The 24,830-nt window shown below is 40.1% G+C and overlaps 1 protein-coding gene across 1 annotated transcript in view; it reads right to left on the reverse strand.

Annotated features, from left to right (window-relative positions):
* KCNQ5 (potassium voltage-gated channel subfamily Q member 5) overlaps window positions 1-24,830 on the reverse strand; it is a 508,649-nt gene that overhangs the window by 139,184 nt on the left and 344,635 nt on the right. The window contains exon 2 of the mRNA XM_050951093.1: window positions 9,937-10,027. Within this exon, the coding sequence (XP_050807050.1) occupies window positions 9,937-10,027 (91 nt within the window). The remainder of the gene's footprint in view (window positions 1-9,936; window positions 10,028-24,830) is intronic.

Raw genomic sequence — 24,830 nt, forward strand, 5'->3', positions numbered from 1 at the left:
GGCAGCCCATCACTGGGCCATCCCAGAAGGAACACTGAGGAGGGATTATGACTCCGGCTCACAATTCCTCCCCTCCTCAGCTCTTACTTTGGTGGAGTAAATACCTACTCTTCAGAACTACAGTAAGTGAACTTCTCCATTTGTGCCTATCCCACTCCAGTGACATGAGTGTATTGGGAGTTGCATGTTGGCTCTCTGCTGTGAAGGACTGTGGGTCTCACACCAGGTCCCCAGGCAGTCCTCAAAGAGAAGCTATCAGCTTGCTAGCAGCAGCAGAGAGTTTGAGGTGTTGGACCCTAGCTCACCAGAGGCACCACCCACTATTGGAGGAGATATCCGTCCTCTTTGATTGGTTCAAACTTACTATTTAAGCCAGGAGCCACAGGAAGTTGTATGAGCACCCAGTTAATATCCTGGGTTGGTTACTATATTGGACCCGGACTTTCCACCCAACTCCTGAGCCCTGCCTTGTTCCAGACCTCTGTCTTGTTTCTAGTTCCTGCCCATCTGCCTTGCTCCAGATCCCTGCTTCTGCCCTGACCACTAGTTTGACTGCCTACATCACAATCCACAACATCGATCTGCCTCCTTTTGCCCACTGGCTCTCAGGGGAAGGGGTGTGAAAGGGAAGAGGCAACATTCTACATGGGACTAACAGCTGTGATCTATGTAGTAGTACTGTGCCCATTCAGGGAGGCAGAATGAGGCCCTGGCAGGCCACATTAGGGCTAGAGATGATTTTGCCTTATACAACAACAACAAAAGAATCAAACAATATGTACATATAGAATGAAAACACTAATACAAGATGACTTATTTTATCATGCAAAGAAAACATAAGGGGAGTGAAGAGTTTAATATTCAGATTAAATATCACATTATGGTTTAGTAATGGTTTTGTGTTGGTGTATTATATACTACAGGTCACAGAAAGAAGATAAGTACAAGTAATGAATTCTATACTATAGCTTGTTATAAATGATATTTCATCCAGAGGTGCACTCAGTGCAGTGGTCCTGTATATTTTTTGGGAATAGATACAGATTTACAATTTTTGCAACATTATTTTTCACCAAAACTTCTAAAATATATTTTTGTTGCTCTGATTGCTCAGTCCCTTTCGTTGACATGAATGGGGCTACTTTTGTAGGAAGGTGCTAATTAAAGCGAATATGTAGAGCTGAGTGCAAATTGGAATATCCATTGCATGAGAAATTTTGATATTTCAACACTTGTTTTTGTCCAGAGTTGGGATAAGAATTGAAATATTGAAATTTTTGGCAGAATGAAACATTACAAAATTTTGATGTAGAAGTTATTAAACATTTCATTATGACATCTTCAATCAAAACATTTTGATATTCTGGAATAGAAATATTTAATTTTGGTTTGTTGAACTAACCCAAAACATTTAGCTTCAAGTAAGTTAAACATTAAATTGCATTTCCTGATAATGCACATTGCCTCATAGGTAGCTGTAGTTCAGATGCCTGATGCCCCATTGTCCCCCAGGGGTTGGTCTCCCAGGCTACAACATCTCCCAGGATGCCCCCACAGCTTTGTGACTCCCATGATGCACCACCCTGCTCAATTAGAGGGGAGACTGCATTGTGTCATGGGAGATGTAGTCCAGCTTTAGAGTGGAAACTTCATTTTCTGCTAAAAAGTCATTCACACAGAAAATCGACCACTGGCTCTACAAATACCAGTGACAAAATCGTGCTGTGTGTTGTAAGATTTCTTAAAATATATAGAGTTTGGTCATGAGAGAGAACAGTTCCCTGTGCCAGATTTATCTTCTTGGCTAGCTTCCCCAAAAGATTTGACTTTTGCCTTTCCATGCTCAGTTTTACTTCTTCAACTTTTACTATTTGATACAGTGCCAGTAGTTGTTGTGCTTGTAGGAGACTAGTAATACACCAAGGATTATTTTCCTGCTGCGTTGGTTGGATTCTTGAATTTCTTGTGGCTTTTTTGATGTTGGAGGAGAATTTATTCTACTGCCTGTGTGGAATACATCAGTAGTCAGATCCAAGTGTCATAAAGTGTGCAGAGAAGAGATTAAAGGATGATTGTGATAAGTAGATATAAGGAGATGTCTGATGCTTTCTTTCCCTTTGTTTAGGTTTATTATTTCCAGAAAGTTAAGTAAATAGAGCTGTTTGGGGAGACATGTTTATTTTAGATTTTCAATTCTCTTGAAAAGATTTTGAAGCTTGATGTCAGTGGAGATGTTTTAAATCTTCAGCCCACCCAACCCAGTTGCTGCTTTCATGAGTCCCAAGTTGAGAGAGAGAGAGAGAGAGAGAGAGAGAGAGAGAGAGAGAGAGAGAGAGAGAGAGAGAGAGAGAGAGTGTGTGTAAATGTATAGAGCAATGGTCCTCTTGCTATTTCTTGTCTGTGACAGATGTTGACTTGCTCCTACCTCTGCCTAGCAGACAGTCATACCATACCAGCCATGGAAGAGGAGTGGGAAAGAAGACAAGCCCCTCAGCATCTCTGGCCTTTGTAGTGAGGAGGCGGAGACTAGGGGCTTTTCTACACTACCAAGTTTTGTTGACAAAACTTATGTTGACACCAAAAGGTTGACAAAACAAAAATCGCTAAAGGGTGTTCACACGTGCTCCCTTGGTCGACAGATCATATGTCATCGACAGGGTGAGCAATGCACTGTGGGTATGTATCGCGGTGCATCTAAGGATTCTCTCTGAGTTCTCGCACAGCCCCCTCAGCTGCCCAGAGTATCATCATGAGCAGCTCTGTGAGCTCTCCATGCTGAGGAACAGCAAAGCAGCACAGCAGCCTGTCCCTCTCCCACTGCAGCAGCAGTCTGCCTTCTGCTGTGTTCCTAGTGCAGGGAAGAACAGGAGCATTCCAATGATTTGCTCTTTGTTTATTCCCCAAACAGAGCAGCACATAGATACTTCCCGGAGCTTTGAAAGGGGCGGGGCGCATGCCTGCAAGGCAGCAGAGATCACAACACTCAGCAGAACAATCAGGGCAGGCATTATGGGATACTGGTGGAAGCCAGTTCCCTCGACAAAACAATCAGCAGTGTCTACACTGGCTCTTTGTCAACAACAAAGGGAGGGGAAAAGACACAAGTCTCTCCTAGGGGTGGAAGTTTTTTGTTGCCAAACGTGGGCATTTTTCCCAACAAAAGTCCCCTTCTAGTGTGTATGGCGACAAAACTTACCACTGCAGACAAGCCCTAGATTACCTACATTTACCTCCTCTCTTTCACCTTGCTAACAGCAGCTAAAATAAAGTCCAAAAAAAAAAAAAGTGCCAGTGCAAGGCAAAATAAGGCAAAAAACATAGATATGATTGTGAGGAACATTACTGGTTTTGTTTTATAGTAGCAAATTAGGGTGGTTCTTCAGTACCACCTGAAACAAGTCCATGAAGCAGTTGTTCCTGGACTTCCAGCAGGCAGCTCCACAGAGTGTTGTACTTTACTTCATTAGAAAAGAAAAGATGTGATGCTGTATCTCTTCAGCAGGAAATAAACAGTTCTTTGATATTTAATATAACTGTCTGTGGTAAATTGTGTAAGCGGAACATTTGCAAGAACCGTGTGAATCATTACATAGACTCATAGACTCATAGAATCATTACATGTAAAGGGGTTGTGGGAATTGGTGCCACTAAAGACTGCAATCAGTGCATTTACGTAGTCAAAATGATTGCTGAAACATTAGTGCTGAGTTGTATTATTTTTATGTTGTTGCAAACTTTAACTAATGAGTCAGCAAATGAAGGAAAGAATATGTGGTCCAGCAAACAGGAATGAACCAGTTTAAATTTCAGTGTGCTCCTGGACCTTATACGTTCTCCATTAGAGAGCCACAGCAGGAACTGTAAAAATTTCTTATCACAGGACCTATTCTTGATAAGAGCTTCTACAAACACATAGGCATATTCTATAGAAATGTTGGATCAGACTATGACAACTAATATTAATGCCTCACAGATTATCCATCCACTTCTACTAAGATCATCACTCTAATATACAGATGTCCTAATTTCTACATTCTGAATTGTTCAGGATCATACAAGAGACAGAGAGACTCTAAAATCCAAACAATAGAAGGGGTTGCAGGATTGGACAGTTACAGTAGTTCAAATCAGTGAAGCTATGATGATTTACACCAGTGAAGATCTGGCCTATGTGCTTAAATCTTATACACAGATCTCACTGGACCTAAACAGATTTCTGAGGGTAAATGTAGGATCCCACAAGAGTGTTTTGCAGTGACATTTCAAGGTGAACTCATTGCAAACAGAGATTGATTTAAGCAGGGATTGGCAACCTTTGGCCCGCGTCCCACCAGAGTAAGCACTCTGGTGGGCCGGGTCAGTTTACCTGCCGCATCTGCAGGTTCGGCCTATCGTGGCTCCCACTGGCTGCGGTTCGCCGCTCCAGGCCAATGGGGCTTGCGGGAAGTGGCATGGGCCAAGGGATATGCTGGCCGCCACTTCCCGTGGCCTCCATTGGCCTGAAGCGGCAAACTGTGGCTAGTGGGAGCCGCAATCGGCCGAACTTGTGGACACGGCAGGTAAACCAACCAGCCCGGTCCACCAGGGTGCTTACCCTGGCAAGCTGTGTGCCAAAGGCTGCCAATCCCTGGTTTTCAAGATTAGTTTAATAGTTACATTAACAAAATCAATTATAGGATGCCCAGACAAACTCATTACAAAGGTGTTGCTCAAATCAGTAAATAAGGGAATAGGATCTGAATGCTATCATTATTAACTGATTTTTTGAGGGCATCTGTGTCACAACCCTAAACCTATGCTCAAACATGGCATCTGTATGGCCAATTGTCAGTCAAAAGGTCACATTGGTACCGTGTGCAACACCGTAGTGCCGTGTGCTACCCTATGGTGTGGTGTGCAACATTATAGTGCCGTGTGCCTATTCTCAAACCTTCTGTCTGGTCAAAAGGTCAAGTTGGTGCCGTGTGCTACACTATGGGGCCGTGTGCAAAAAGTAGTGTGCTGGGTGCAGCTCCTATTGATGTAGAGGGCACCAGCTCGGAACCTGGAAGGTGAAGGAGCTAGGGACCAATCAGACGCTGACACGAGTAAGAGTCTTCAAATAAAACCATGTCTCGCGCCAAAAACATCAGGAGTATCCGCGTGTTAGCTGAAAGGCCTGATCACCCTTTCAGCCAGGGTCTCCTCCGGATTTTGCTGGCTCGTGTTGTATCAATTTTTCTTTTGGATTACTTCTCACCGATTCGTCATACCCTTGATGTCTGTACTGCTGGTCAGCTGCGCCTGGAGTGTGGTATGTGCATTTTGTTTTCTGTAAATACTCTGTTCGCTCAGACTCTTCCTTCCTTCTTTTTCTTTCTTTCTTTCCCTTACTTGGTACAAAGTTGTGTATACAGTATATGAAAGTCAAATTGTTGTATTGATTGCTATTGTGATTGGTTGGTGTATTTTACAATATTTGGTTAATATGTGTACAGTTTACTTAGTTTTGTGTATCTGCTCTGGATTTTAGTGAGCAGTTGATTATAAATCGCTTGGTTTCTTGTTGTCGGATGTAAATAGACTGTTTCCAGTTGTGTGTGGTTTTATTCTGATAGTATTTCTAGCTGATAAATTGCCTCTCCCCGGCCCAAGTTGTAACTTATCCCCGCTAATAAAAAGCCACGTGGTTTGAAATTTCAATCTGTCACATTTTAATTTTCCTCTCTCAATCAAATACTTACTCGAACCTGCATCTTTCTCGGACAATCTGAAATCACTAAAGTACCTGCAATGGAAATTACCATGCATCAATTAGCCTGCCCAGTCCTTAACTACACCGCTACCTCGACATAACGCCATCCGATATAACACGAATTCGGATATAAGCCGGTAAAGCAGTGCTCCGGGGGCGCGGGGCTGTGCACTCCGGTGGATCAAAGCAAGTTCAATATAACACGGTTTCACCTATAACGTGGTAAGATTTTTTGGCTCCCAAGGACAGCGTTATGTGAAGGTAGAGGTGTACTTAGGAATTGTTATGATGAGAATCAGTAATGAGCACATACAGTGATTGCCATCAAAAAGTCGACATTTGTCAACAGTCGCTATGCAGTGGAGCCTACCTAACATGTTGCAGTGTGTGTTCTTGGAATACAAAATAACTGTGGTAACTCTGTGATGTCTGGTGACTTTTTAAATTAACACCATTGTACCCCCATTGGATATTATCGGCTCAGCATGAAGGGTTTAGAGGCCAGAAGGGAACATTGTGATAATCTAGTTTGACCTTCTGTATAACACAGGCCATATAACTTTCTCAGAATGATGCTTGTTTAAGATAGAATATTTTTCTAAAAGATCTGCTCTATCTTGATTTAAAAATTGCCAGTTATGGAGAATCCACCACAACCCTTGGTAAGTTGTTCCAAAAGTTAATTACCCTCACTGTGAAAAATGTGCACCATATTTCCAGTCAGAATTTGTCTAACATCCACTTCCAGCCACTGAATCTTGTTATATGTTTAACTTCTAATCTGAAGAAAGAACAGGAGTACTTGTGGCACCTTAGAGACTAACAAATTTATTTCAGCATAAGCTTTCGTGGGCTACAGCTCACTTCTTCGCATGCACAGAATGGAACACACAGACAGGAGATATTTATACATACAGAGAACATGAAAAGGTGGAAGTACCCATACCAACTGGAAGAGTCCAATCAATTGAGATGAGCTATTGTCAGAAGGAGAAAAAAAACCTTTGAAGTGATCATTGAGATGACCCATAGAAGGTGTGAGGAGAACTTAACATAGGGAAATAGATTCAATTAGTGTAATGACCCAACCATTCCCAGTCTCTGTTTAGGCCTGAGTTAATTGTATCTAATTTGTATATTAATTCGAGTTCAGCAGTCTCTCTTTGGAGTCTGTTTTTGAAGTTTTTTTGTTGCAAAATTGCCACCTTCAAGTCTGTCACAGAGTGGTTAGAGAGGTTGAAGTGTTCTCCCACTTGTTTTCTCCTGACAATAGCTCATCTCAATTGATTGGACTCTTCCAGTTGGTATGCATACTTGCACCTTTTCATGTTCTCTGTATGTATAAATATCTCCTGTCTGTGTGTTCCATTCTATGCATCTGAAGAAGTGAGCTGTAGCCCACAACAGCTTAAGCTGAAATAAATTTGTTAGTCTCTAAGGTGCCACAAATACTCCTATTCTTTTTGCGGATACAGACTAACACGGCTGCTACTCTGAAACTTCTAATTTGAAGAGCACTTTATGGATTATATGCTCCCCTGTAGGTTCTTACAGACTGTGATTAAGTCATCCCCTTAACCCTCTCCTTGTTAAGCGAAATAGATTTTGCTCTGTGAGTCTGTTTTCTAATACTTTCATCATTCCCGTGGCTCTTCTCTGATCGCTCTCCAGTTTTATCAATATTCTTCTTGAACTGTGGATACCAGAACTGAATCCAACATTCCAGCAGCGGGCACTCTAGTGCCAAATACAGAGATAAAATAACATCTCTACAGAGCCACCTCTTTATGCATCCGATACACATATTAGACCTTTTGGCCACAGCATTGCACTGGGAGCTCATGTTCAGCTGATTATCCACCATCACCCCCAAATCTTTTTCAAAATCACTGCTTTCCAGGACAGAGACTCTCATCTTGTAACTATGGCCTACATTCTTTGTCCCTAGATGTATAAGTTTACATTTGGACATATTAAAACATTTGCTTGCACCAGTTTACCAATCATAATAATGTTAAGCAGTTTTCTAGATTAGATTCACTATACTTAAATCACAAGGAAAAGGAAACGAGGAAAATACTATAGAAAAGCATTTAATGAGAATGTCATGAAGCTACCCTACTCTACAGAAAAAACAACAGGAGTACTTGTGGCACCTTAGAGACTAACAAATTTATTTCAGCATGAGCTTTCGTGAGCTACAGCTCACTTCTTCAGATGCATAGAATGGAACACACAGACAGGAGATATTTATACATACAGAGAACATGAAAAGGTGGAAGTACCCATACCAACTGGAAGAGTCTAATCAATTGAGATGAGCTATCATCAGCAGGAGAAAAAAAACTTTTGAAGTGATAATTAAGATGACCCATAGAAGGCGTGAGGAGAACTTAACATATGGAAATAGATTCAATTAGTGTAATGACCCAACCATTCCCAGTCTCTGTTTAGGCCTGAGTTAATTGTATCTAATTTGTATATTAATTTGAGTTCAGCAGTCTCTCTTTGGAATCTGTTTTTGAAGTTTTTTTGTTGCAAAATTGCCACCTTCAAGTCTGTCGCTGAGTGGTTAGAGAGGTTGAAGTGTTCTTGCAGATACAGACTAACACGGCTGCTACTCTGAAAACTACTCTACAGAAAAATTGCCATTCAAAAGTCAGTATTTACCAACAGTTAACACATTGGTTAACACACTGGTATCTAAAATACCAAAATTATTTCCTGTTTTAAGTATAAAGAAAGATTGTAGTAGCTCAGTATCTCGTCACATACTGACTTTAAGTGATAACAGCAGCATCAAAGGTCTTTCATGCTTTGAGGGTAGGACTTGTAAGTGAGAATATCCTGCTGTGGAAGAGAAGCTCTGCAGGGGCCAGGAAAAGGAGCCCAGAAGCAGAAGACTTCAACAGTTCAAAAGGCAAGGCAGAAGCAGTTACTAGTTTTAAGATTTATTTTTTGAATTTCATTAATAGAAGAACTATTGGTAGTGAATTATGGCAATTCTCAAGAGGAGAACAAAGATACAATCATGTTTTTGTTAACATTTCCTTATGTAGAATAAGTCCCAAAGGAAACAGTGATCCTGTTAATTTTTTGTTTATGACGGGCCTGTCATAACATTTCTTCCCAGATCTGGACCTTAGCGTCCAAAATATGGGTGTTAGCATGAAAACCTCCAAGCTTAGTTACCATCTTGGACCTGGTAATTGCTGCCACCAGCTAGGAATTATACAGTGCCTAGCTCACTGTGGTCTCCCCAAAACCTTCCCTGGGGGACCCCAAGACTCAGATTCCTTGAGTCTCACAACAAAGGGGAATAAACCATTTCCCTTCCCCGTCCTCCCCTCCAGGTGTTCCCTCCCTGGGTTCCTGGAGAGATATACAGAAGCAAGCTCCGTGAATCTAAACAAAGGGATTCTACCCTCCCTGTTTCAAGTCCTTGAAACACAAGCCCCGAGAGAGCTAATAATCTCTCTTCCCCCTCACCCAGAGGGTATGCAAATTCAGGCTTAGTAAATCTAACACAAAGAGATTTTCCCCCTGACTTCTTCCTCCCACCAATTCCCTGGTGAGCTGCAGACTCAATTTCCTTGAGTCCCCACTAAAGAAAAACTCCAACAGGTCTTAAAAAGAAAGCTTTATATAAAAAGAATGAAAAAAGGACATAAAAGGATCTCTGTAATAAGGTGACAATATACAGGGTCAATTGCTTAAAGGAAAAAAAATGAATAAACAGCCTTATCAAAAAAGAATACAATTTAAAACATTCCAGCAACTACACACATGTAAATACAAAAGAAAAACAATATAAACCTATTGTCTTACTATCCTTGTACTTACAACTTGTAATTAGAAGATTAGAAAGCCTGGAGATAGAAAAATCACTCTCAGAGCCGAGAGGGTCAGACACAAGACAAAGAACAACGAACTCACACCCAAAACTTCCCTCCACCCAGATTTGAAAAAGTCTTGTTTCCTGATTGGTCCTCTGGTCAGGTGTTTGGTTCCCTGTGTTAACCCTTTACAGGTAAAAGAACATTAACTCTTAGCTATTTGTTTATGACATGGCCTATTTTGATTTTTACCTTGTTGATAATTTTTTTTAAAGCATAAATTCACTTACTCTGTCTAAAGTGAGATGGCATTTAACATACTTAATGTGGCTGTGAAATTGTCCTGCATTCATAAGTTTCACTTACCAGAATGAAGAGGCAACGAGAGGCAAGTTTTGCGTGCTCAGGAATGGTGGAAAACACTGACAAAATCAAGCAACCAAATACAAGAAGAAAACTGAAAAAGAAAAGAATATTAAAGAATTAAGAATACTTAATAAATATGTCCATCAAGTCTGCGTTTTACAAATAGGTGCATTTAATAAAATGGCACTATATTATCTTAAATAACAAAATAATTTTTATAGAATTATATATAGTATTTTTAAATTTACAAGTTTCTAAACAGCAGTATAATAAAGGGTAATAGAATTAACGGAAATAACACAAGAATCTTTCACGGTGAGATGACAGTTTATGCATGAGCTATCTCTTGGTGCTCCAATCTGGGAAATATATCCATTCTAAACTAGTGTTTAATGCTGGGTGACATATTATTTTTTTTGGACAAAATGTTTTTTTTTTAATGGGAAATCTCCCCACAAATTTGGGTTGATAAAAATATTTTAAAAATGTGGGTTAAATTTGACAAATTGTTTTGGTTGAAAAAAACAATTCTGAAAAAGTCAAACATTTTGTTTCAACATTTTTGAACCTGAATATTTCCACTTTGATTCTAAAAGACTTTTTGTTTCAAATTTTACTTCCATTTTATTTTTATTTTTATTTTTTGTAAGGTAAAAAACCACCCCCAAACGAAACCAAACATTTTGTTTGTTTGACCCAAACATTTTTTCTAGTTCAGCCATTGTACTAAAACAAACAAAAAAAATCATTTATTCACACAGCTCTACTAGTCTTAGGGGTTTCGAAGAACAACCATCAATTACGCTTTTCCATAATCTGAAAGATCCCTTAATGTTTGCCACAAGACTTCTCCATTGCCACCAAGGTATGTCAAAGAGAGCAAAGTCACAGACTCTGTGTCTCACTGCCATGGATGGCAACTGGGCACATCCCCGATGGTATGACTGTAAGGTGTACTTCTGAAAATTATCACATTTTGAAAAGAGAAAATAAAACCTGATGCAAAATCCTCACTAAGTATTTTTCCACTCAAAGAAAGGAAAGATCTATCTTGGCCACAAGCTGACTAGTCAAGTCAGAGCTGAGTATTCACAGACCAAGATTCAAAGAAGAAAACTATTACGTTTAATAGTGTAACAAAATGATGGCAAAATTGCAGGGGAAATTTAGATTGCCATTTCCAAGACATGGATTTCTAGAGGACAAATCAGGCAGGCCCTGCTTACTGCACATTAATGAGATTTTGAAAAGCAGTATATTCTGAGGGTTTTTTTATTGCAGATTATACAGGAAAAATTTAGAGTATATGTTTAGTTGAGTTATATGTCATATCAAATTAATGTATAAGAAGCTAATGATATAGTATGTCTGAGCCAGTATGATCTTAATGATACAGAAAACTCTCTATAAAATGTATGCAAAGTATAACAATAAGATGACTTTTTTATAAACTAGTTGATTCACAAAAATAATTTGCTACATTTTTCTTTGCAATTGGTATTTTTAAGCAAAATGCTGTATTAGTATTTCTACAATGAAATGTTGTATTGAATTTTAAGTAGATATTGAATAAGAGTCAAATTCTGAAGTCCTTACTATGTTAATACTCAGACCCTATTCCAGAAGAATTCCCATGGAATTTTGCCTGAATACAGTCTGACTATTAACAGACTAAGAACTTCAGGATTTGGCTCTGTAGAAGCAGAATAAATAACAAACTATGATTCACGGAGAGACAAGGTGGGTGAGGTAATATCTTTCATTGGACCAATGTCTCTGAGTGAGAGAGACAAGCTTTCTGTCTCTCTCACCAACAGAAGTTGGTCCAATACAAGATATTACCTTACTCACCTTATCTCTCTAATATCCTGGGACACATACAGTTACAACGACATTGCATATGACAGATGGAGTTGTACTGGATGTTCTGGGGACGTAATAAACCAGAAGAATAACGTTTAAGTAGTTTGCGTAGCCCCACAGTAGAATTTATAGGGTCAGATTCTCTCTCCAAGCAGTGTAATTAGGAATAATTACACCAAGGGGAGGATAGCTCACTGTTTGAGCATTAGTCTAGTAAACCCAGGGTTGTGAGCTCAATCCTTGAGGGAGCCACTTCAGAATCTGGGGCAAAATCAGTAGCTGGTCCTGCTAGTGAAGGCAGGGGGCTGGACTCGATGACCTTTCAGGGTCCCTTCCAGCTCCAGGAGATAGGTATATCTCCATATATTTACCATCATTGAAATCTACCAGACAGCTGTCTGTATAGATGTTTATATGACATTGGCTATCATCTCTAATGTCTGCTCATCAGTTGAATTACACTCACTGCATAAACCTAATGTGAGTGAGTGGAGAATCAAGTCTCCTTGCCTAACTGAATATCTATGAATACACCCTGGCTATTTCTTTCTACATTCCTGTATTGGTTTTACTTCCCTTACCCTTGTTGGAAATGCACTTCTCCTTCACTTTATCTGTTACTGCTGCCCTCAGCCCCACCATCCTGTTGTCAATTTTCCACCTTCATTTTCCTCTTGTGGTCTACCTCTCCATTTCTATGTACTTCTCCTTCTCTAGGGGCCTGGCCTTTGCTACTGACACAGCTGCTGCTGGAGCAACTTTCCCCTTTTACTCTGACGGCAGTTACTAGATATCATAAACCTAGTCCCAGATTTGGACCTTAGCGTCCAAAATATGGGGGTTAGCATGAAAACCTTAGTTACCAGCTTGGACCTGGTAAAGCTGCCACCACCCAAAAAATTAGAGTGTTTGGGGGCACTCTGGTCCCCCCAAAAACCTTCCCTGGGGACCCCAAGATCCAAATCCCTTGAGTCTCACAACAAAGGGAAATAAACCTTTTCCCTTCCCCCCTCCAGGTGTTCCTGGAGAGAGACACAGAAGCAAACTCCGTGAATCTAAACAGAGGGAGTCCACCCTCTCTATTTCCAGTCCTGGAAACACAAGCACTTCCCTCTTCACCCAGAGGGAATGCAAAGTCAGGCTAGTAAATCTAACACACATAGATTTCCCCCTGACTTCTTCCTCCCACCAATTCCCTGGTGAGCTGCAGACTCAATTCCCTGGAGTTCCCCACTAAAGAAAAACTCCAACAGGTCTTAAAAGAAAGCTTTATATAAAAAGAAAAAAAATACATAAAAATGGTCTCTCTGTATTAAGGTGACAAATACAGGGTCAATTGCTTAAAAGAATATTGAATAAACAGCCTTATTCAAAAAGAATACAATCCAAAGCACTCCAGCAACTATACCATGTAAATACAAAAGAAAAAAAACAATAACCCCTATTGTTTTTATGATCTCTGTACTTACAAGTTAGAAACAGAAGATTAGAAAGCAGGAAACAGAAATCCTTCTCATAGCCGAGAGAGATAGATTCAAGACAGAAGACCAGAACAAAGGACTCACACACAAACTTCCCTCCACCCAAATCTGAAAAAATCTGGTTTCCTGATTGGTCCTCTGGTCAGGTGTTTCAGGTACTTTTTTCCAGGTGTAAGAGACATCAACCCTTAGCTATCTGTTTATGACACTAGATATTTGGCAAGCAACAGGCTAAACTGTAGCTGTGAATTAGGAGTATTTTTCTGCTACACTTGGCACTGTAGTCCCCATGTTAGTCTATATTCACCTATACTGAACATATCATTTTCTGATCTTTGATTGCAAATTAATGATTGTGACCTTTGGTTGTATTAAATCTTCTTCTTTAAAGGAAACAAACCTCAAGTACAGATGCAATTCTAGAACATAGTCCAAATGCAATACTGTAAAGACCTTTAGGGCATTACTTTCCTAAATGATCAGTTTCCATTTTGGGTAGTGTATGATTTTAAGCCTATCCTTTAAAACAAATAAGGGATGAGTTACCAGACTGACAGGACTAGAAAGACAAGCTGTCTATTTATACCCAGAACTAATTCAGCACTGGTAAAACCATCAGATTGACCAGTGCACCAGGGCCAGCTGCCTTCCAAGCACCCTTTCATGATCACTGCACTCTGCCTCAGTTTCCCCTCAGTCTCTTCAATAATTCACAGAAAGCTTTCACAGGTCCAACAAAAACAGCCCTTCTTGGGGTTTGGTTTATTAAAATAAAGTTCAAAATCATTCACACTGTCCTGAAAGTCCCATATAATTCAAGCTGTCACTCCTAGGCCTCTCCTACTCTCCGAGACATCGGCAGACAAAACCTCCCCTCTACTGCTCCCCTGTTGATTCAGGGTCCCATAAAGAGCCCTGTCCCTCTCCTTGTGGGCTTCTTACTATGTGTTTTCTACCTATAGCTTTCTCTAGCTTCCAGGCCCAAAGTTTTCCCCCTGATCAAGGGTCTCCTGAAGGAACCTTCTGCTCATTGCAACTCTCTCAGCCTCTGCCACAGCTTCCTCTCTATATCTCCAGCTCCTTCTGGCTCTTTATAGAGATCAGTAGCTCTCTATCAGGCCCCCTGGAGAGGCTGTTAGTGAGGCACAGGTGGTCTGGACCAGTTCCCTCTTAAAGGGCCCAGTCCACCCTGTGACACCCAACTTACGTGTTTTGTTATACCCATGAAGGTGCATGGAGGGTGCAAGGCACGGACAAATCAATTACTCAAGATGCAAGAAAGATGTAATGATCATTAACCACTTCACTGTTCTTCTGTTACATTGTGTCCTGTGTTTACTGATATTAAGAAAACCTGGTGTGCAAGCATGATGCACGCTAGAATTTTTTTTCATATTTGTTCATTGAAACACCTTTTTATAGCATTTAATACACTCACTAAAAACAAATTTCACTCTGAAGATCAATTCCAAGAGGAATCTGCACATAAACTGTTTTCCGAAGTATACAAAAAGCAAATATTTGAGACGCAATAGAATTTTATTAGACATGCAGAAAGGCAAAATAGCCCATTTCACACACACAGCCAGCAGGCAGTTTTCCAGCAACCACACAACCTCTCCAAACCAATAACAGATATATATTTCAAACTACAGAGAGTGACATTCAAGAGGCAAAAATCCAGCACTTGCCCTTCTTGCTGTCTTTATTTAGGTAAATCTCCCACTAATATCAATGGAAGTTTTGCCTGAGTAAGGACTTCAAATGTGAACCCACTGTAAATACATCTCACAGCTGACAAGACTATTCTCCAAGCTGCAGAAGCATTGACTCTCTTTGCTAATAGCTCTCTTTGTTAATGTCTACACTTAAGAGCTGTAGCAGCTTCTCCTGTCATAGGTACCTCCCCAAGAGGCAGTAGCTATGGTGACAAGAGAAGTCGTCCCATCGACAGAGCGTGATCTACACTAGGAGTTAGTTAGGTCAGTACAACTGTGTCAGCTCAGGAGAATGGATTTCTTACAACCCTGAGAGATGTAGTAATATAAGTTGCTTAGACATGGCTAAGACATGTCAGGGAAGGCAAAATAAAATGGACTGAGGACTTATGGTAACAGGATGTGATCTCCATCTGCGGGCTCCGAGAGGGAGTTTGGGTGTGGGAGGGGGCTCAAGGCTTGGGCAGGGGCTTGAGGTGCAGGAGAGGGCTCAAGGTGGACGCTTATTTCAGGCTGCTCCCAGAAGCGGCCAGCATGTCCGGCTCCTAAGCGGAGGCGTGGCCAGGTGGCTCTGTGCGCTGCCTGCGTCCACAGGCACTGCCCCCGCAGCTCCCATTGGATGTAGTTCCTGGCCAATGGGAGCTGCGGAGCCAGCACTCAGGGCGGGGGCAGCACATGGAGCCCCAGTAGCCCCTGCGCCTAGGAACCAGACATGCTGGCTGTTTCCGGGAGCTGTGTGGAGCCAGGGCAGGCAGGGAGCCTGTCTTAGCCCCACTGCGCCACAGACTGGACTTTTAATGGCCTGCACAGCAGCGCTGACTGGTTCCCTTTTTGACCAGGTGATCCAGTCAAAAACTGGACACCTGGCAACCCAATCTTTACTACTGACTGATCTGTGCACTGCTCTATCTATGTGGCTGACTTGCTACCAGGCTGATGTCCCTACATTCTCTGTGCCACTGGTGCCCCCTCAATAAACAGTCCCTCCAGGGAACCTGGGTCCTCTGACTCCAGTTCCACTGACCATCATATATTACCTAGGTGAAACTTAGAGAGAATGTCTGATGAAGTCTTTGCAGTGTTCCCAACAACAGGAAATGCCAAAAGAGTCACTTTAAAGCCAGGTAAGATAGAAGTATTCAGAACACTGCAATAATCAGAATCTATAAGAACTTGTTTTCATTTACTGTGCATTGACATATCCCATTTTTACATTGATGGATGAAGTACAAAATAATGGATCTGCATGAGGACTTGCACAATCATCTTGTACACCTTATATGATAAAAAAGGAACTTTCAAATGCCAGTATTTGAATTGTGTTCTGTAATACATGGAGCTAGAATAGTGAGGTTATGCTAGAGAATGCTATTGCAGGTACAGGACAGACAGACCAAAATGCATGATAATTATATTAAGCCTCTAGTAGTTCAATCTGGACCACATATTGATTCAAGCTGAAGAAACAGATGGTCTAATCTCTCATGCATTTACTTTAAGATAGTAAAACAAATGCCTTAGGCAGCAAGTTACCGTAAAATTATTCAGCCACAGCTATAGTGTTGTATTTTATCAAAAGCAGCAACTTCCATTTTGTTTCAGCAGAATAAGTTTTGATGTAGACCCTTTCATTTTATTTCCTTTCTTCTGAAAGTACATACTAAATGGAAAAAGGGGCAACTTATGAAACATCAAAGAATCTCAAACATGTTCATATTTGTTCAAGCGACCTCTCAAATTTTTGTGTTGGCTAATTAGGAACCAGTAATTCTGCATTTATGTAATTTTCAATAGAGCTTTCTACTTTATCCTGACATTTTATTAGTGGTTTGTAAATCTAACCATGCTCAACTTAAAAATATGCTTAAACATTAGCCAGGTAACATCACCATATCAATGAAATAGGTACTCAGTGTAGACACTTAAAAGCTAATTTGCTACATAATTTAGTACAAACATTAAAATAATCAGAAAATAAAACATCTGTAAACAGCTTTATTACCTCTTTTTTGGAATAATAAAAATATATCTGTTAAAAAGACATAATCAGATCACCAAAGTTATGTTCAATTATTATTCAGGGTTTAATATAAACCTATAAAAGTGAGGATACTCAGAATTATGGTTGTAACTATCTTTAAATCACTCTATTTTCCTAGGTGGTGCCACATATTGCATGCGGTATTCAAGATGAACAAAAGTTTGAAAACTCCAGCAATTCTTAGCTATAACAAAGGGTTAAATTCTGGTCTCAGTTACACTGGTATAAATTCAGAGCTAATTCCACTGTTCAGAGAATGCACAAAAGTAACTTCGAGCAGAGTTTGAACCAGTGGATTGAAGAATGGAGTTCTGGCCCTAACTCTGAATGTCCTTTCTTTGAGGGTTTAAATGAGACCTTAAATTATCATCTGTAAATATCTCTCTCTCTCTCTCTCTATATATATATATATCTATAGATTCCCTCTATCCTTGTAATATGTATTCAGTACCCAACAAGCCAGGAATTTATTAATTATTAGATCAATTCTGTATATGATCCAGATTTTTAAATGTGGATTCCCTAGGACCTGATCCTGCAAAGTGCTGAGTTGAGGGCCTCCAATATCTGCTTCTACAAAAGTCAACAAAGGGTGCTGAGTGCTTCTAAGGAGGGGCTCAGTATCTTCCAAGATTTGACTGCCAAATGGCACTTTTAGAATATGGTTTGGTATTTGCTGGATGCACAAAACCCACACTTTCTGGCATCTGATGAATAACTGCACATATCTGTACCTCCTTAGTTACACAATAACTAATTTAATGCACACAAATTAGTTACACATGTTTGTTACACATGCAAATGGTATAATAGCAGATCAGACAACAATGTTTGACTATATGGCCCTACAAGTTTGCCACATCCAACCCAGCTCCAATTATCACCTCCTACACAGAGGTAACGTGATGTACAGAGGCATAAGCAAGACAACAGTAAGGGAAGATAAAGGTTGCACAGTTACTTAGCGAGGGGTCTGCTGAATGATGTACTCAAGAGTGTGTACTCCTCATTCTTAAAGCAAAGGTGATACAATCAATCACAATGGAATTCATGAAGCCTAAATCTCTCTCTCCTGTTGTACACAACCAGCCATTCATTCTCCATAGGCAATCGTTGAGCAAATAACCACATACAAAGCACCATGTCCTCGCTGCACACTACAATGAAAAGAATATCCTTGAAAGTTAATTTATTAAAGATCCATGTGGACTAGATGAAAAAGAAATAAGCAGAGAAAACAAACTAATTTGCAGACTCTGACATGTCATGGACTAGAACAATATACTCTTTCTAAAAAACTCATGAAAAGAAGCTTAATAAGTGATCACTGTATCAATAGCTTGAAAAAAGTGAGGATCTTGGAAACCAGCAGATGAAAGAAAATCAGATTTATATCATACTAAACATATAGGATGATTTCCCTCTACACTGAATGAGCATATCAGGATCCCTTTCACACAGCTAATAAAAACACTGGAAGGAAGGAAGTTATTAATACATTTTTTTTGTTTTTTTCCTTTGACCATGGGTTTGGGACTGATGCCCACAGGAAAGGGGGAGGGCAATTTTAGTTTATGGCTTTAGTATACTGTGAAGCTGAGAATAAGACAGAAGAACATTTTCAGGGCTAGAGCAGCAGATCATTTGTCAGAACAAATATCCCAGAGAAATGCCAGGTGAAGAGTAAGAGATGGACAGACATGCAAACAGAACAGTGCGGAAGACATGGCTAAAATACAAATAGTTGACCCCTAGTTTGATAAGCAATACTAGCCAGTATCAGCAGAAAGTTCAACAGCTTTAACTTTTATATGATTTAAAGAAGTTATTTTTCATAAGGAATTCCATTTCATTTCTGGCCTGAAATTTCTCATTTTATATAGTCACAGAAGAGTGCATGCAAACACAGATGCAAGCATTCACCCCCTCACACACACATCATTACACTCCCCAACTGGGTTGTGTATAGGAAAAAAAATGCTCTCAGGCTGGAAGCCAAATTAGATCCTGGTGCAAATGTACACAGTCAACGTAGGGATGACGGGAGAATCTTAACAGTACCAGTGAGTCCCACTGCACTTTCTAATATCACTGACTAGTAAATTCTCTGAGGTCAGTTGAAAGAATGTCTCCAGTAATAATGATATGGAATAACAAACTCCAGGGTATTCAGAAAAAATTGAAAGTGAAAATATCAACTAGTACAGACCTGGGAAGGGGGAGATATTTACTCAGGTCCTACGGTATCTCCCTTAAAAAGTAATCTTTTCAATGTTTCTTTAAAACAGATAATGCAATTGCTGACATGGTGGAAAATACTACAGTTTAACAGTTTTGATAATGCAAGCCATGTGGATTAAATTTTCCATCATTTATAGTTTCAATGTGACTTGTTTATGCAAGAAAATGAGATATGACAAAGGTTATGACAATTTGTTAAAGTTGTTTGACTAGAGTTGTGTAGAGCATAAGCGCTCTCCCATAGAAAAAGGCTCATAAATTCATCCTGTAAACTTTCATTTAAAATGACTTGCTCTTTAACCTTTGCTATGACTATAAGGACCTGATTCTGCATACCCTCTCTGTATGAGCGTGTGCATGGAAGGTCTATAGAATGGGGCTCTTAACTCTTAAAATGTGAAAATACATATACTAGGGCACTTTGAATGGTTTTTGTGTGTGATGAAAAAAATAAAATTGTGACAAAATCCTATTTTAGAAGCTTGGTTTTCTGGTTGATTAATTGTTAACTTTTGTAGAAACACACAACTTTTGAGAATATTAAACTTATGACAAAAAACAAGGTTTTGCTGCTGATTGAACTCATCAACATAAACTGATTTGAAAAGTTGTTTTTGTTTTTGTTAGGCTCTGACATACAGTTTAATTCAGATAATATTTCCTTGTTAATTTATATATTGTGCATTCACTGCTGTAAACATAGAACAGAACAGAACAACAATTCACATGATATGAAAGGGTTTAAATTAGCAGTGACACAAATGTTTGTAGACCTAAATCAATCTTCTTCATAATATTTTTAGTGAGAAAATGAACAGTCAGTGTCTGCCAACTGACTGTGTTCCAGGATTAGCTTATTGTATTTGGCCTGCAGAGGTAAAGCAGCCAAGTGGCTAAAGCAGCAGAGCCCTTGAGACACCAAGTAAAGTGTTTGTGTTATTGGCAGCAGATTTCATGATCTGGTTCACCACAGAGAGAAAATAAAGCACCAAGATAAATTTCTCCAGGGAACAGTAAGCACAAACACTATTTTCTGTCAAACATGTACAATAGCTAACAGAAATCCCTTTGGAATTAGCCTTTAATGGCATCTGTTGCACATGTCCAAGTGTTAACAAAACAATGAGAGAGCATTTAAAGATATCTTTGGATTGAGTAAAATGATTTCATTTGAAACTGTTGTTTACAATCATTAGGATGCACTTGTTTGGAAGCGTGTGTTTTTCCTCCAGACTGTAGGTGCTTTCAAAAAGCCTAGTAAGAATAGGAATGTTATAATTTTTACATACTAGAATCAATGTCCATTTTCATTGAGAGCCAGGTTTGATAGAACTCCATGTAACTTTGCACCCACTGCCTCCTAAAATCTATGGAAACTGCCAGATGTTTTATTTTACCAGACCCAAAGAGAGGTGAATATGCAGGCCAACATTTTCAAATGGGAGTTCCTAAAGTTAGGTACCAAAATCTATATTTGGTGTTGGCCTTCAAGGTGACCAGTGGGAGCTCAGTTCAAAAGGAAACCTCTATTCTATCTTTAAGGCCACGTAAGTGACAAAATATGGATTTAGGTGCCTAATTTTAGCTATCCATCTTTGGAAATGTTGGCCTCAGTTCATTTACTAAAATGATTAGAAGCCTTTGGGTATGGCTGAACCACTTCTCTGCCTAGACAGCTAGCTCACTTTTAAAGTCCACAGGGATTTTTTCTTGTCTGGTGCTGCACCACTGTACCTTTTACCCCAGCCTCTCAGTGAGTAATTTTAATAGCCCTCATTGAGACATGTTTTGTAGAATGATTTTTCCGTTTTCAGCTAACTCTACTAATGTTGTCCCTCAGCCTAGTGCAAGGAGAAACAGATTAAAAATGTGTACATTTTTTACTAGTTCATTCCACTTGTTTTTGTATACTGCAAATTTCATGAATACATAAGAAGTAGATGGTCAGCTAAATTCACTTCTAGCTCACAATGTCACACTTTACAATGTAATATGGAAGTGTGACCATGGTCACTGACATTCTGGGGTGCAATTCAGACTAGTGAGGGGTTGCGTCACCGCCTGCACTGTAACCCTGGGTGTCTCACAATGCTTTGCTGTTGTAGATCCCAACCTGGGCGGCTCCCAACCAGCCTTCCAGCATGCAGAATGCAGACTTTGAATGTCTGTGTGCTAGACAGCCCTGGTTAAGCAGCTCTGAACCCCGCAGCCACTCTACAGCCCCACTCTGGCTTCCAGCTCTGGCTTCCCTCCACCAGGAGCTGTTTCCACTCCAGCCTCCACAGCTCTGGATCTCTCACCATTGCCACTGTCTCTGCTGGATCGTCTGAGGAACCATCTGCTTGGTCTCCTGTATGAGCCCCGTAGGAGAAAGAGGGACCCCTTCTAGCCCCTAGGTTTGGAGTAGGTGCCTCATGGCATATGTGGACAACATGGCCACTAGCTCGAATTGCTTATGATCAGCTGCTGACAGACTATACTGTGCTCCCAGCTCTTTTAAATGCTGCTTCATGAGCTCAGAATCTGCTTCTTTGTTCCTCCTGCCTTTTCTGCTTCTTACTCATTTGTACACTTTCTTTCCTTCCATTTCCCTTGCCCAAAATAAACAAACAGAAAATCATCAAACTGTGACCTTTCTTTGATGGTTCTCAGCCTTTGTACCTGGGAATCACTTAAAACTATTTCATCAGTGCTTAAAGGGTAAACATCTATTAAAATAGCAAACTGTGTGTAAATCCTGCATAACTACACCACAGTCATGTTCTGGTCAGTTCGGGGTGCAATCCAGCCCTGCGAGGGGCTGTACTTGCCCTCTAACTTTGGGAGCCTCACAATGCTTTGCTGTTGCAGCTCCCGCCCTGGTTCACACACACTTAAGAGCTAGGAATACATGTTGGAATTATAACTAAATACCTTTCACATACCTAAATCATGCAAGAATATTAATGACCAGTGTGGTGTCATTTTTCAAAGGTGTATTTTGTACAAAGATTATTACAGTAGTGTGTAGGGTGCATATACTAGGGTGCATAGTGTCACAGTAACTATCATTGACAATTGTAAGCTTAAGGAGAAGAAACAAGAAGGGACCGAGGAACAATCACACTCACATTGATAATACATTATATTCATCAGAAGTGACACAGGATTCTCTTCTCGGTAATTATAGCTCAAATCCTGACTCCAGCGAAGTTATTGGGAGTTTTGCCACTGACTTCATGGGGCCAGGATTTCACCCTCTGTCTCCATTACCTGCATCCCATGATCTGCCAAGCTGAGGTACTGAGACAGTGGTAGCTGTGCTGAATCAGAAAAGATGTTGACCTAGATAAGACTTTTGGAGTGACTCCCACTCAGCATGAATGGACCCTGGAGGACCCTGGGTAGGCCGTGGAGGACTGTGACATGTGGCTACTCAGTAGGAGACACAGATACATCTGTTCCTGGTGTGTGAGATGTTTGATGCCCTGAGTTGGTGATTCAGGTGGCCAGAATGCTCATGGCTGTAGATGGAGTCAAAGCAGACACCTCTATTGCTATACTGCCAGTATTTGGCTTCTCCTATAGACGTACTACTAGCCCTAGGATTGAGGATCCCTTTTTCCTCCACTGTCTATAGGGATGCAGCAGATTCTCTGTATCAGTTAAGGAGGGGTCAGAGTTCTTTATCACACACAAACCCAGGTTTGAAGCACTACCAAGCTAGGATATTTCAAGCCTAAGCTGAAATGGTGCAACAAAACCCTGTCAAAACTAGTACATTTCAATTTTGTTTTTAACTTAATTTAACTTAAGACAAGGAAGCCAATCGTACTGAAAACTGATTTTAAAAACCTGGTTCCTAGAGAAAACCTCATATGCTGAGTTTCTGCTTGGGGCAAAACACAACTACTCTTGTGCTTTCTCCCATACTGCTCCACATACTTGGGAGAAAAGCTACCTCATCATCCTCCTTCAAATCCCTCCATAAATCTCTCTTCTGCCATGATGCCTACAAAAAAATTGACAACAGCCTCTCAGTATTGACCAATACTGTCTCATTGTTTCCTTGTACTCCCTCACCTATATCTCCCTGTCATCTCTTGTCTTATACTTAGATTGTAAGCTCTGTAGGGTAGGGACCACTTTTTGTTCCGTTGTTCTGCATTTGCCTAGCAGAACTGGGTCCTGGTCCATTGCTAGGGCTTCTAGGAGTTACAATAATTAATAATAATAAAGTATCAGAGGGGTAGCCGTGCTAGTCTGGATCTGTAAAAGCAGCAAAGAGTCCTGTGGCACCTTATAGACTAACAGATGTATTGGAGCATAAGCTTTCTTGGGTGAATATCCACTTCGTTGGGTGCAAGTAGTAATTAAGACAGCAAAAGATTCAGTAGAAAATACAGCCTAGTACAGGGATTCCACTTCATTTGTTTTAGCTGAACAGTGTAACTTCAGTAACATATCAGAATACCGACTAACAAATTTAACCAAACATTTTAGGACTTGTAACTAGAGTGTAACTGGTTTTAAATTGTGTATTGTACATCACTTTGCTATATCCTGGTAAATTATTGCTGTAGCAGTGGTGGTATAAAACTGATACAATGATCACATTTAAAGTAACAAACACTAGTTAATCTGTTGCTTTTACACTGCAGTTTTACCAGGAAAGGGGACAATCCATCGTCTTTTGGAGTATATTAAAATACAGAATACTTTTTTTTTTAAAAACACTCTGCTCTGGAGAATGAGGATACAGTTGAAATTTTGGCCGGAAGAAGACAATGTACATTGATTAATTATTTTAAAAATGTAAAGATAATAGTGTTTTTTAAAAGGCCAATACACTTTAGAGCCCCACCATTCCTCTTGGCGGCAGCAGCAATCTAGGTAGCCACAAAATTCAAGGATTCAAACTGGCCAGAATAAAGGCATAGTCTTTATTGAAAGATAAATGGTTACTGAAAATTTCTCTATTGTATCAGGATGCCTGTCTTCTTTCTCCTAGCTTTGTTTTTCATATTTTAACAAACAGTCACGTTCCAATCCTTGCTGCAAAATTACTACTGAATACAAAAGAAGTTTGGCCTGTGTTGGGAATATTGAATTTGCCCATTAATGTTGCCTGGGCAAGGAAACTCTTGTTCTTAATTTACATGAGTTCTCCACTCCTTCTCTTATAACAAAAATGGATATAAATGGAATATAGAATAATTTTCCAATACACTAAATTATTAGTATTAAAAATCCAGTGTCACACAGTCACTCAAGGTGTTTGGTTATATTCCACAGCAGTAGTCTTGTCTTTTAGGAATCTAAATTGATTTTCCGCTGATTGAAACATGTAACCCATCTACTGATGTTATGCAGTGGCAGTCACTGAAAAAGCTGTTATGGCAGAAGCATTTCAGACAGCAGAAGGAAACAGCTGCATCAAATGCAATAGCATTAGTAGACTGTGTTCTCTGAATGGGTGTGTATCTATGGGGAAAATTTACACCAGCTGAGGATTTGCCCCTACCTATATAGGCCCTGATTCAGCAGAACACATAAGCATGGGCTTAAAGT

This window comes from Gopherus flavomarginatus, chromosome 4, assembly GCF_025201925.1.
Source record: "Gopherus flavomarginatus isolate rGopFla2 chromosome 4, rGopFla2.mat.asm, whole genome shotgun sequence".
Taxonomy (NCBI): Eukaryota; Metazoa; Chordata; order Testudines; family Testudinidae; genus Gopherus; species Gopherus flavomarginatus.